Below are 14,239 nucleotides of genomic sequence, written 5' to 3'. Positions count from 1 at the left end.
TGCATTGTTCCTTCTTTGTAAAGTACCTGAAATATAAAAAGGTTCTAATGCTATGAATTGTGATGTTTTGAGGGATTCGTTCCACGATTGCTCCTGAACAATATCAACAGGAGGCGCTAATTTGGGCCTGATAGTAAAAATGACGGCACTGAAATCTCCAAGTAAGCAAGTTGGATTCTGGGAAATGTAGTTAAAAGATGTAATCACGCTATATCGTTCTACTCTCATTACCCAAACCTGCTAAATGAACCCAAATTACATGTAAATAATGACGGGTAGACTACTTTTATTTATTAAAGGCCCTCATATTGTACTATAAGAATGTTTTTTTGACAAATTTTCTTCTCGAACCTTCTGGCCACTAACAGTTTACCCACAAAGCACTGCGGCAGCGCTTCCCTTTCTTCTCGGTGGAGCAGCGGTCCAAAATGTCGATGTTAGATGGTCCGTTAAACGTGCTCGGCCAGAGAACTACTGGCGAGTCTGTTCGCACTCAGAATGGTAGGTTGTGGTGCATATCATTTTTTTAGTAAATAAAAAACCGTGTTAATGTATTACAAGGAAGCGGAGTATGAACTCAGCTTCTTTAGACGACACACGTGCGGCGGCTAATGCTAACTAACTTTATAGCTAATCTCAGTGCTTTGTTCCGTCCTATTCTTCAAAACTGTCGATGTCCTGTATTGTCATTACAGTCTTTTTATATACATCAGCTTGTGACAATTTTAGTTTAAACAACAGTTGTGCATCCCCATTTTAGTACCTTCCACTCACTGTTTAATGAATGGAGGGCTATGCTAATGGGGTAGAGAAACACTGTCGTGATCTGAAGGTGTGGCTAGCTGCTTGTGCACCCCACCGAATAAACTGACAGAACAATTACATAATTCGTGGCTCTTTATTAAAGTAGGCATTACGTTCAAGAGGTAGCGGGAATAACTGCTTTTGTTTTTTTTTCATAGTCATGGCTGCTTCATCCATCGCCAACATCGTCAAGAGCTCCCTCGGACCGGTGGGCCTTGACAAGATGTTGGTGGACGACATAGGGGTCTGTGTCATTTTCTTTTCTCCACATTTTAAGAAGGTATTCAAGTAGAAATCAGGATTGGTTTCTTATCAGTATTGGTCATCCTAACAGGACGTAACCATCACCAACGACGGTGCTACCATCCTGAAGCTGCTGGAGGTAGAGCATCCTGCTGCCAAGGTCCTCTGTGAATTGGCTGACCTGCAGGACAAGGAGGTTGGAGATGGAACTACCTCTGTGGTGAGTGTTTTTTCTTTTATCAACCCTAGGCAAACGCATATCTCAACTTATGCAAGTACAGACCAAAAGTTTGGACACACCTTCTCATTCAAAGAGTATTATTTATTTTCATGGATATGAAAACTGTAGATTCACTCTGAAGGCATCAAAACTATGAGTGAACACATGTAATTATATAATTATAGCCTACATTAATTCACAAAAAAGTGTAAAGCAAATGAAAATATTTCTAATACTCTAGGTGCTTCAAAGTAGCCACCTTTTGCTTTGATAACTGCTTTGCACACTCTTGGCATTGTTGCTGCAGCTTTGTTTATAGATGTTAGAGATCTGCCTGTTTTTCCAGTGTAGTCGTGTTTCTCTGACTGTGACTGGCTGGATGTGCTCTCTTCATCCTATGACATTGGAGTTGGCTCGGAGCTCGTCTGCCTGGCTGTGTGTTTCCTGGAAGGGGCCGCCTTTTGCAGCTGCTTTTTGTATCTTTGCTTCTGTCCCCTTGAACCCCAGTCGGCCTCAGCAGATGGCCGCTCACACTGAGCCTGGTTCTGTTGGAGGTTTCTTCCTGTTAAAAAGGAGTTTTTCCTCATCGCTGTCGCTACAAGCATGCTTAGTGTGAGGAACTGCATTCGAGTCAATGAGTCGATGCAATCAACTGGTTTTCCTTAGTTGGAAAACTTTTAATCAATTTGACTGGATGGTCTGGTGAACTGTATAGTGCTTTGAAATGAAATGTGTTGTGAATTGGTGCTATAAAAAAAAAAAATAATTGAATTGAAATTGAATTGCATTGTCTTGATGAGCTTCAAAAGGTAGTCACCTGAAATGGTTTTCACTTCACAGGTGCCCCCTGCTTGCCTTATAAATGGGGTTGGGACCATCAGTTATGTTGTGCAGAAGTCTGGTGGATACACAGCTGATAGTCCTACTGAATAGACTGTTTGAATTTGTATTATCGCACGAAAAAAGCAGCTAAGTAAAGAATAAAAGGGTGGCCATCATTGCTTTTAAAATGAAGGTCAGTCAGTCTGGAATATTGGCAAAATTTTGAAAGTGGCTTAGACAACATCAATAGTAATTTTGTATACACAGTGTGTACAAAATGAAATTTTGTTTTGTACAGCTTGCATGACATTTCCATTCCATAAAATGCAGTAGTGATAAAATGTAAACGGTGTGGGAGGAAAAACATGGTGCAAAAAACACATTGATATGGGAGTTCAGAGCATTAAATATATATGGTGCAAATATGCAGTGTTATGGTTGTCAGTGTGATGCAGAGTCTGTGAAATGATTTAGAGTTTTGAGATTTACAACACATTTTCAGCCTTTGTCTGCCGTTTATTTTTTAAAAGTAGATGCAGGAGTTAAAATTTGAAATTAAGGTCTAGAAATGTGAACTTTTTTTTTTTCTTTTGTAAAGGTAATCATTGCTGCTGAGCTGCTCAAAAGTGCGGATGAGCTGGTTAAGCAGAGGATTCACCCAACTTCTGTCATCAGTGGATACCGTTTGGCCTGCAAGTAAGACAAGCAAATCATGATTGAGACTTTCTTGAATGCAAATCAGGATGATCTTTAAAAATTCTTATTTTTGATCTTCCAGAGAGGCGGTGCGTTACATCAATGAAAATTTGACTATTGGGACAGATGATCTGGGAAGAGAGTGCTTAATCAACGCAGCGAAAACCTCCATGTCTTCCAAAATCATTGGAGTGTATCCTGATTATTTTATCGTTATTTTAAACTATGTTCTGATGTTTGACTGTAGTCTGAATGTGGAAACCAATTCAATGTCCTCTATGTTCCTTGACTGGGGGCCCTTAGTGATTCAGAATTCTTCGCTAACATAGTAGTTGATGCTGCCATGGCTGTTAAGTTTGTTGATGGCAAAGGAGTGGCCAAATACCCCATCAACTCTGTCAATGTGTTGAAGGCTCATGGCCGCAGCCAGAAAGAAAGCTTCCTGGTCAATGGATATGCAGTCAACTGCACAGTTGGTTCACAAGGTACGCATCTTTCTGACTCATCTGGAATATACGCAGTTTCATTAAACTCCCATTATTTTACTGCTATATCTTTGTTAGTGGTGTATGCAGTGATACGCGTGGGAGAAAGTAAACCGCTTTTAAACTTAAAAAAAGTCACAGTGGGATTGTTTACTGTGATTCTTTTTTAAAACCACACAAAAAAATCTGAAGCCAATCACCAACATACATAAAAATATACTTTTTTTTTTTTTTTTTTTCTGCTGTTGAATGTTTATATTTTATTCCAACAGAAATGGTGAAGCGTATTGTAAATGCTAAGATAGCCTGTCTAGACTTCAGCCTACAGAAAACCAAGATGAAGATGGGAGTCCAGGTCATCATCAATGACCCAGAAAAACTCGACCAGATCAGGCAGCGGTAGGTTATGGATCATACGCCTGTGTTTCCTTGCCTTAAAGAATAATCCCATTTTATTTTGCTGTGGTACTATTGCAATAGTTCTTACAGTGATACGCGTGGGAGAAAATATTATCTGCCACAAGTCAAGGCTGCAGCTTCTCTCTAAGCTGCAGGACCACTACTTTGAGCTGGACACAATTTAAGAACCCTAGTTTTCTTGTTTTATATTGTTAAATTCCACCTTCTCTCTGCTCTGGGTTCCCTGTAGGAATATTTGGATGTTAATTTGTGTATTTTGTTTGGTTTAGGGAATCTGACATCACCAAAGAGAGGATTCAGAAAATTTTGGCAGCTGGAGCTAATGTTGTACTGACCACTGGGGGCATTGATGATATGTGTCTGAAGTACTTTGTGGATAGTGGAGCCATGGCAGTGAGGCGGGTTCTCAAGAGGGACCTTAAACGCATCGCAAAAGCAACAGGAGGTAGGAATAGAGCATTTTGTCCTGTTTGTGTTGATGTCCTTAAATGAAGAAGAAACAATAAAATTTGACTTTTTTTTTTTTTTTTGCGTGTATTTTAGCCACCGTCTGCCCCTCCCTCTCCAATCTGGAAGGAGAAGAAACATTTGAAGCCACTATGCTCGGCCAGGCTGAGGAGGTTGTCCAGGAGAGAATTTGCGATGATGAGCTCATCCTGATCAAGAAGTAAGAACTGCTGCAGTCTCACATAGCTCTGGGCTGTGGTTTAAAATGGCACTAATTAGTAAAAAGTTAAACCTTTACATTGATCTGAGGTGTTTTTTGAAAACTTGATAAGTAAATATTTGTATACACATTTAGAGTTGTACTTTTATGATACAAATTATTCCGTACTGATGTTATATTTTGTTAATTTGTTAAAATGATATAAAAATTAGAAGATTCTAATTTTTAGCTGGGAAGGAAAGGATATCCTTTTTACTATCGATGCTGTTTTCTCTCCATTAGTACAAAAGCACGCACATCAGCCTCCATCATTTTGCGTGGAGCTAACGACTTCATGTGTGACGAAATGGAGCGTTCAGTGCATGATGCTCTCTGCGTGGTCAAGCGGGTCCTTGAGTCTAAGTCTGTTGTACCAGGAGGGGGCGCTGTCGAGGCAGCACTGTCAATTTACCTGGAAAACTATGCTACCAGCATGGTAGGTTTATAAAATCTTCATGTGTAAGGCTTCCTTTAGAGAGAGTAAATCAAAGTTTTAAACATAATTTGTTTTTAGGGTTCCAGAGAGCAGCTGGCCATTGCTGAGTTTGCAAGGTCTCTTCTCATCATACCCAAGACTCTGGCTGTGAATGCAGCCCAGGACTCCACAGACCTGGTGGCCAAGCTGAGGGCTTTCCATAATGAAGCTCAGGTCAACCCTGAGCGCAAGAACCTGAAATGGTGAGTTTAGTATTTGATGGGGTGCAGAACCTAACCGGCTGAATGCAGGGTCCCTACAGTTTGCATAGGTATAAAATGTACTGACCCAAATTATTTACCATTCTAGGCTTCCAGACCTATGAAATTCACTAGTTTGTAACAGCTCTGATATCCAACAAGCACACAGTTTAGGACACTGTTCTTTATTTTAGGCTGAATTCAGGGACATGATGAAGCAAAAATGTAAACAAAGGTCAATTAACATTCTCAGATATGGTTTCTGCAGCGCTTATATTTGAGGAACTGGAGCAGATCTCACAGATGGTGGATATTTACACTACATTTAAGCGCCCAGTACTGATTGTGAAAGAGGATTTAATTTAATGAAGCATAAACCTAAGCAGCATCCAGAAAGTTCTTAAAGAGGCATATTTGGACAGTTGGAGAAGCATAGATTTGGAAAAAAGATACATTTAAGTCAGATTTGTTCACATTCTAGTAACATTGTGTTTTTATTTATGGTTTTTAATCATTAAATGCTTTAGCTATTTAATTTATACTCATGCAAAAACCGGTATAGAGTTACAGGGAGAGACAAAGAAGTACAAGGAATTATACTATAAAACAAGCTTCAGCACATATTTCATTGTGCAGAATGTGAATGCCTTGATGTGAACAAAAACGTATGCCCAAAAGGTTTTAAGTCTAATTTCGGCTAGAACAGGACCCTGAATCTGACCAAAGCTTGACTCGGCATGCTACACATCTTATGTACAAAAAGTTGTTTTTGTTTATTTTTCCATTTTAAGTGGCAGAGTTGTTTAACTTAAAAGTAAACTAATGGAAATTGCTGCTGTAATAATATTTTTATAAGCCACGTAACTTGCTATGATATATAAATTTTCCCTCAATTTGCACATGTGATGTTGCTCACAGTGGTCCTCATTGTGCTGAGGAGGCTTGTATGTATTTACAAAACCATGAAAAATGAAACATTAGTGTTGACATGTGTAGAATAATGTAGTTTTTATTGAATAGATTTTCTATTGTTGCGGATTTACGTTAAGATAATCTTGTCTATAATTCTGTAGGATCGGCCTGGACTTGGTGAACGGCAAACCAAGGGACAACCGTCAGGCTGGAGTGTATGAACCCACCATGGTCAAGACAAAAAGCCTGAAGTTTGCCACTGAGGCTGCCATCACCATCCTGCGTATCGACGACCTCATCAAACTGTTCCCAGAGCCAAAAGAAGGCGGAAAGTCCTATAGAGATGCTGTAGAATCTGGATCTCTAGAAGGTTGAAATCTTTGCCGGTCACTGTAGGTTTACTGCCTGTATTTATGTTTCTGAGCTCTTCGTGGCCGCTAGCATAGGCCATGCATTCTGCATTTCTCTCACTCCCATCACTTATGAGGTTCATTATTCCAAAGGAACTGTTAGTGACTGTTTTGTTTCAGACAAAAATAAAGCTTCAGTGGTTGTAAATGAGTGTTTATTCATTATTAGCTGCAATTACAGTAAAGCTTAAACATTTTCAGGAAAGCACTAGATTAAAGAATGTGGTTAAATATGGCTCTTATGATTTAATTTTCCCTGCAAGATGTTTTCATCACACAAGTACATATTGGAATGTAAACCTTGCTAATAAATGCTTAAAACAAAACTTTAACATTTTAAACATCAATGCAAGACAGCTTTGTTTTGAAAGCTAAACATAATGTTTTCTGTTGCCTAAAGATAATTTAGCACTTTTTGCCTGCATAATGGATTAATGATGTACTTGCTAGTTAAGACAGAAATTAATATTCACAGTGATGATAGCTTTTAGGGAGGTTACTCTGGCATTTTTAGATTTTACTTAACAGTGTAAACATTTCATTATCCCTTAATTGTTAGCAAACTTAAATCAAGTGCAATTAAGATTAATTAGGTTGATGTTTCAAACCCTTTCCACACACATGGCAACACCCATCCCTCCTCCAATGCAAAGTGAGGCCACACCCTTCCTGCCTCCAGTCCTGTTTAAAGCATGTAGTAAAGTCACCAGGACTCGGCAACCAGACATGCCAATAGGATGGCCCAAAGAAATAGCCCCACCGCTCACATTCACCTGTGGAACGGGGAAAAAAAAAAAAAAAATGCCAGAACTTCTTTGAAGGACAAACATTTAGAGATGGTTAAGAAAATATGGATTTGAACATCCTGCTATTTTGCAAGTTCTCCCACTTAGAAATCATGGAGGGGTTTGAAATTGTCTTCGTAGGTGCATGTCCACTGTGACAGACATAATCTTAAAAAAAAAAAAAAAACAATCCTGAAATCATTATGATTTTTTAACTGCGTGTGATACAGCTGCAAAAAGGTATTTGAACACCAGTCTATCAGCTAGAATTCTGACCTTCAAAGACCCGTTAGTTGTCCTTCAAAAGGTCCACCTCCATTTATTATCCTAAATTAGATGCACCTGCTTGAAGTCGTTCGCTGCATAGACACTTGTCCACCCCATACAATCGGTAAGAATCCAACTACTAACATGGCCAAGATCAAAGAGCTGCCCAAAGACAAAATTGTTCACCTCCACAAGGCTGGTAATTGTTGGAGCAATCATCGGAAAATGGACGAAGCTAAACATGACAATCTCCCTCGGACTGGGCTCCATGCAAGATCTCACCTCTTGGGGTCTCTGTGATCCTAAGAGAGGCAAAAAATCAGCCTCCAACTACACGGGAGGAGCTGGTCAATGACCTGAAAAGAGCCTGGACCACTGTTTCCAATATTACTGTTGGTAATTCACTGAGTGTGATATCTGCATGGCATGGTAGATCCCCTGCTTAAACGAGCATATGTCAAGGCCTGCTAATGACCATTTGGATGATCCAGAGTAGTAGAGAGGAATGGGTCAAAATCCCTCCTGTAGTGTGTGCAAACCTGTTGAAAAACTACAGGCAACATTTGACCTCTGGAATTGCAAACAAAGGCTACTCTACTGTACCAAATATTAACATTAATTTTCTCAGGTGTTCAAATACCGGTGTATGATACAGGTGTGAATCTGTATCATACATTGTGATTTGTGGATTTTTTTTTTTTTTTTTTTACCTTAGATTGTGTCTCTCACAGTGGACATGCAACTTCGATGTCAATTTCAGACCCCTCCTTATTTCTAAGTGTGAGAACTTGCAAAATAGCAGGGTGTTCAAATACTTATTTCACTCACTAAAGACTGCAGGATAAATACGTATTGCAAACCAGGAAGACAAACAATTGGTCTTTAAGGTTTAGAACGATGTGATTGCATTATATGCATAATAATGTATTTTATGCTAAAACCAAGAAAATTTCATATAGCCAGTAATGAGAGCAGAGTTGCATATTCCTAGAGTACAGGTGCTGGTCATAAAATTAGAATATCATGAAAAAGTAGATTGATTTCAGTAATTCCATTTAAAAAGTGAAACTTGTATATTATATTCATACATTACATACAAACTCATATATTTCAGATGTTTATTTTGTTTAATTTTGATGATTACAAATGACAACAAATGAAAATCTCAAATTCATCATATCAGAAAATTAGAATATTGTGAAAAGGTTCAAAATTGATGGCCCCTGGTGCCACACTCTAATCAGCTAATTAACTCAAACCACCTGCAAAAGCCTTTAAATGGTCTTTCAGTCTAGTTCTATAGGCTACACAATCATGGGGAAGACTGCTGACTTGACAGTTGTCCAAAAGACGACCATCGACACCTTGCACAAGGAGGGCAAGACACAAAAGGTCATCGCTAAAGAGGCTGGCTGTTCACAGAGCTCAGTGTCCAAGCACATTAATAGAGAGGCGAAGGGAAGGAAAAGATGTGGTTGAAAAAAGTGTACAAGCAAGAGAGATAACCGCACCCTGGAGAGGATTGTGAAACAAAACCCATTCAAAAATGTGGGGGAGATTCACAAAGAGTGGACTGCAGCTGGAGTGAGTGCTTCAAGAACCACCACACACAGACGTATGAAAGACATGGGTTTCTGCTGTCGCATTCCTTGTGTCAAGCCACTCTTGAACCACAGACAGCGTCAGAAGCGTCTTGCCTGGGCTAAAGAGAAACAGGACTGGACTGCTGGTGAGTGGTCCAAAGTCATGTTCTCTGATGAAAGTAAATTTTGCATTTCCTTTGGAAATCAAGGTCCCAGAGTCTGGAGGAAAAGAAGAGAGGCACTTCATCCACGTTGCTTGAAGTCCAGTGTAAAGTTTCCACAGTCAGTGATGGTTTGGGGTGCCATGTCATCTGCTGGTGTTGGTCCATTGTGTTTTCTGAGGTCCAGGGTCAACGCAGCCACATACCAGGAAGTTTTAGAGCACTTCATGCTTCCTGCAGCTGACCAACTTTTTGGAGATGCAGATTTCATTTTCCAACAGGACTTGGCACCTGCACACAGTGCCAAAGCTACCAGTACCTGGTTGAAGGACCATGGTATCCCTGTTCTTAATTGGCCAGCAAACTCTCCTGACCTTAACCCCATAGAAAATCTATGGGGTATTGTGAAGAAGAAGATGCAATACACCAGACCCAACAATTCAGAAGAGCTAAAAGCCACTATTAGAGCAACCTGGGCTATCATAACACCTGAGCAGTGCCACAGACTGATCGACTCCATGCCACGCGGCATTGCTGCAGTAATACAGGCCAAAGGAGGCCCAACTAAATACTGAGTGCTGTACATGCTCATACTTTTCATGTTCATACTTTTCAGTTGGCCAACATTTCTATAAATCCTTTGTTTTTATTGGTCTTCAGTAATATTCTAATTTTCTGATATGATGAATTTGAGATTTTCATTTGTTGTCATTTGTAATCATCAAAATTAAACAAAATAAACATCTGAAATATATGAGTTTGTATGTAATGTATGAATATAATATACAAGTTTCACTTTTTAAATGGAATTACTGAAATCAATCTACTTTTTCATGATATTCTAATTTTATGACCAGCACCTGTAGACCTACTAGATGCTCTAATGATACTCCAGTCCACAGAAGGATTGTAAAGTACATCAAACATGAAACAGTATTGTCAATCTGTTTGGTACTGTTCAGGGAGGAATGTTCCTTCAAGGACAACACGCAACAGCAGCTAATTTAAAGAGCCCTTCTGTCTATATTTATCTAGTGTATACATAGATTTTAATGCAAAAATTTTTATTATTTATAATTAGACAACAAACTACAAGCTTTTTCTTCATGTTCCATAAATACAGAATATTGCATTTGTCATTTGATAGTGAAGGATATTGTTTTAACGCCACATTGTAAAACCGCAATTTCTTTCTAGACCTTAAATATGTAAAAAAAAAAAAACAGGTTAGAAATAGAGCTATAAAAGGTTCATCAATACATATAAACTCATAAATCCTTATTTCCACATGTTGATCCTACACACTATCATATATGTATTCTGAATGCTGAATACCAGGAATCATTTTATAAGAAATCACAAGATGGTTGTAAAAAGCAAACCATTGTGACATAAAACTTTAGCCTGTTACCTTGTCCTCCTTTAAGCCGAGCTCCTTAATCACAGCAAGGGACTGTGCAGCAAAAGCTTCATTGATTTCATATAAATCAACCTGATCCAGCTGCCAGCCTGCTTTCTCCACCTAAAGGGGAGAAAGAGTAACTTGGACTGTAGAAGTTGCATAATGAAAAAAAAAAGACTCAATATGATTTAGCGCTCTGATATCTCACCGCTTTCCTGATAGCTGGTATTGGCCCGGTGCCCATGACAGACGGGTCAAGGCCTACCTGAGCCCACGAGACAATTTTAGCCATGGGTTTTACTCCCCGCCTCGCAGCCTCTGATTGGCTCATCAAAACAGTAGCTGCAGCTCCGTCATTTATTCCTGTTTAAATAGTATTATTTTAATCCATGTGTAAAAAAGGAACCCATCTTGTTGATGGTTCATTAGTGAGTGGAACCTGAAGCGTTTCCAGCTGTGACGGTGCCACTGCTGTCCTTAACGAAGCATGGCCTGAGTTTGGACATGCTGGCAATGTTGCTTCCATGTCGAGGGAACTCGTCCGTTTTCACCTCAACGGGACCTGAAGGGGAGAGCAGGATTTGTTATTTAAAGATAATTAAAGAGGCAAATTTGTCACTAAGAGACTGAAGAAGTCCTTTACCCTTTCTGGATGGCACTGTGATGGGGACAATCTCCTGATCAAAATGTCCCGCCTTCTGCGCAGCCTCCGTTTTGTTTTGAGAACTGACAGCAAAAACGTCCTGCTGCTCTCGGCTGATTGCCCACTGCTTTGCAACATTTTCAGCTAAGATGGAACAATGATCAATGTCAAAATTCATCAGTATAACAAAGAAAAAACAAAAAAAAACAGAGAGGTTTAACTACTGCAGAGAATAATACCTGTGATTCCCATGTGGTAGCTGTGGAAGGCATCCGTCAAGCCATCGGCAACCATAGAGTCCTGCAGTGAAACGTCGCCCATCTTCACTCCTGCTCTCATTTGCAGAGTGTGAGGAGCCTGAGTATAGACAAAGGAGGCCATTGGTTTTATCCTCGCACAAAGATTCAAACCCACTTAAAGTTTTTCACATTTCTTCATGTTAGTCACAATTAAAAATGTACTGTATTTTGTTGTAGTTTATGTGAAAAACAGAGGAGTGTATCAAGGTAAAAAAAGATGAAACAGTCTGTGTTTGTAAAATGTCTTTAAAATTCACCAAGAAAAGCAAATCTTTATTATAATACCACTAAATAAAATCAAGTGACACAGTTTCTCCACAGAGGTAGTTTATAAAGCAGTAGCCCGAGTTCTGGACATCTCAGAGTTTAGTTCAAATTCTCAAAAATGGAAAACTAAATCAGATCTAGCTCCGTATTGAATGGATGCTCTAAAAGATATTTTTTTCTCCAAATGTGCATGACTTTATGTTGTTTATTCTAAGTGTAATGATGCTAATATGAGAAACCTTTAGAAGTGTAAAGGGTAAAAACGATTTAAAGGGTCTGTACATTTATTTTTCTCCACAACTTTTTTCGTGTTACCAACCCTGCTCATGCTCTCCATACCCCCTGCTACTACCACAGAGGACTCTCCAGCCTGGATGGACTGAGCTCCCAGACACACAGCTTTGAGCCCAGAACCACACACCATCTGACAGCTCCAGGCAGGGACAGAGTATGGGATACCAGCTGCAACACTGGCCTGACGGGCTGGGTTCTGCCCTTGACCTAAAAGAGAAGGTTTATATTAATGTGGGAAACAATACAGCAAGATAAGTAGAGATAAAAAAAAAGAGTATAACCTGTTACACAATAACCTTTAAAAATATAAATGGATTAACATTTACCTGCTGTGAGGACATGTCCAATGATAACCTCAGAGACCTCATTTGGTTTCACCTCAGCCCGCTTTAGAACATCCTTTATCACTGGCGAGCACAGGTCACTCAGAGTCAGGGTGGACAGAGCGCCACTCAGGCAGCCTGTATGAGACAATTTGTTACAATGTTTTCTATTTTAGATCTATTTTCAGTTTAATACAAAAAAAAATCTTTTGACACAGACATGTTTTGTATCAGTCTTAGAGACAAAATGTTCCCTGTGTTGCCGTTTCTGATAATGGACTCATGCTGTGTCTGTGTTCACTCACTTTTGGAACTGTTATATTAGGGAATTACATTTTATCTATCTTTACACTCTGACATATTGGTGTTACATTGCTTCCTAATTGTTGATGTATCAGTAAGAATACTAAAATTAAAAAACATAAAGGGGGTTTAAACAATATATTTTTGAACAACCTGTTTTTCTTTCTGTTTGGAGTTTTTTAAATACAAATTTCATCTGCTTGGTTTAGTCTCTAAATCCAATTAATCATGATTAAAGATCCAGGTATATATATATATATATATATATATATATATATATATATATATATATATATATATATATATATATATATATATATATGCCAGTTTCCACTCAGGAAAGCCATGCTTATAACCTTTTAAAAAAAAATACAGTCGCTAATTGATTTTAATTCCATAAACCACTTTTATCTAACAGTATGCAGTTACAAATAATTGAATGAGGAATCTGGAAAAAACGCCAAACTGGATGTCGCCTCACGTCATTTATTCAGTAGCCAATAGGAGTAGGCTCGTGTTGAATCGCACTACGGCTATCAGCCAATGAAATGTCTAGGATTACTTGAAGATCAAAAGCCAACCAATCAAAATTCACCAGGAACCCTGCGCGTTTATGTGGAGGACAGAACCAGTTGTTTAATTAATACATGTCAAAGGAATAACTTTATCCATACAGCATTCAGTATAAAAATGTACATATTATATAACCCGAAATCTCAATAAATAGTTAGAATATTTGTACAGCTTGTTAAGCAGCAGCATGATGTTAAAATGTAACAAATGAATAGTTACAGTGTATGAAAGTCTTGCTTTACTACATGATTCTGGCACTTAAAGGTGTTCGGGATTTACCTATTGGAGTCCGAGCGGCAGAAACGATAACAACAGGTTCGGTGTTCATCCTGAAAGACGCCGGTCTGAAGCTGAAGTCCTTGCTTCTTTCTATTCCTGTCCACTAACACACAGCTCTGTTGACACTGCATGGACGTTTAAATAGGGGGTGTACAGATGGAACCCAAGGAAATAATAGCGCCCCCTTCTGTTTAGGAGGACGATAAGCACTCAAAGGTTTGCAAAACGAGAAATGCAATAAAGAGGTCAACATTTTCCCTTTTTTTTTTTATAATCTCAATTCGTTGATTAGCATGCAAAAAACAATACGAAAGAAATGTTTTAAAATTAAAAATATGCCAAAATAGAAATATTTCTATAGAATAGATTTAGATTTTGCTGCTAGAGAAACAGTTTTATAAGGTCTTAAAACTACTGTATTTATGTATTCAAAAGGCGGGGCTAATACATATCATTAATTGGTCTGTAGGTTACCAAGGTAACCCAAGTAAGGGTTTAATTATTTCATAGTACAAGAAATCAAATACAAAAAAAATTATCTCCCCCAAAATAGAGTTTGAAAAATATTAATCAATACATTTAATATGTAAACTAAAGGGGATATCAAACATCCATTGATTTATTATTTGCATCCTTATTGACAATCATTTGTGGCAATAAAATGAAA

The 14,239-nt window shown here is 38.6% G+C and overlaps 2 protein-coding genes and 1 non-coding gene across 3 annotated transcripts; 2 read left to right on the top strand and 1 right to left on the bottom strand.

The window, feature by feature from the left end:
• The first annotated feature begins 350 nt into the window (after positions 1-350).
• Positions 351-6,541, top strand: tcp1 (t-complex 1). Its single transcript, XM_038278650.1, has 12 exons — positions 351-501; positions 963-1,048; positions 1,139-1,267; positions 2,688-2,785; positions 2,868-2,978; positions 3,089-3,270; positions 3,543-3,669; positions 3,960-4,135; positions 4,234-4,357; positions 4,640-4,832; positions 4,911-5,074; positions 6,145-6,541. Exons 1-12 carry the CDS (start codon positions 429-431, stop codon positions 6,356-6,358), a joined length of 1,677 nt encoding a protein of 558 aa, XP_038134578.1. The 5' UTR covers positions 351-428; the 3' UTR covers positions 6,359-6,541.
• LOC119779177 lies at positions 748-885 on the top strand. The gene has a single exon (XR_005280191.1). It is a non-coding gene; the product is annotated as a small nucleolar RNA SNORA29 (small nucleolar RNA).
• acat2 (acetyl-CoA acetyltransferase 2) lies at positions 6,532-13,730 on the bottom strand. Its single transcript, XM_038278653.1, has 9 exons — positions 13,573-13,730; positions 12,421-12,555; positions 12,120-12,301; positions 11,474-11,591; positions 11,235-11,378; positions 11,031-11,153; positions 10,800-10,954; positions 10,601-10,711; positions 6,532-7,166 (listed from the first exon to the last, which is right to left on the bottom strand). The coding sequence occupies exons 1-9, from the start codon at positions 13,619-13,621 to the stop codon at positions 6,996-6,998; spliced, it is 1,188 nt and encodes a 395-aa protein (XP_038134581.1). The 5' UTR covers positions 13,622-13,730; the 3' UTR covers positions 6,532-6,995.
• Positions 13,731-14,239: the final 509 nt, after the last annotated feature.

This window comes from Cyprinodon tularosa, unplaced genomic scaffold (assembly GCF_016077235.1).
Source record: "Cyprinodon tularosa strain WSP-4 unplaced genomic scaffold, ASM1607723v1 ctg143, whole genome shotgun sequence".
Classification (NCBI taxonomy): domain Eukaryota; kingdom Metazoa; phylum Chordata; class Actinopteri; order Cyprinodontiformes; family Cyprinodontidae; genus Cyprinodon; species Cyprinodon tularosa.
Note: the sequence above shows the minus strand (reverse complement) of the source record. Positions and strands in the feature narration are given on the sequence as shown.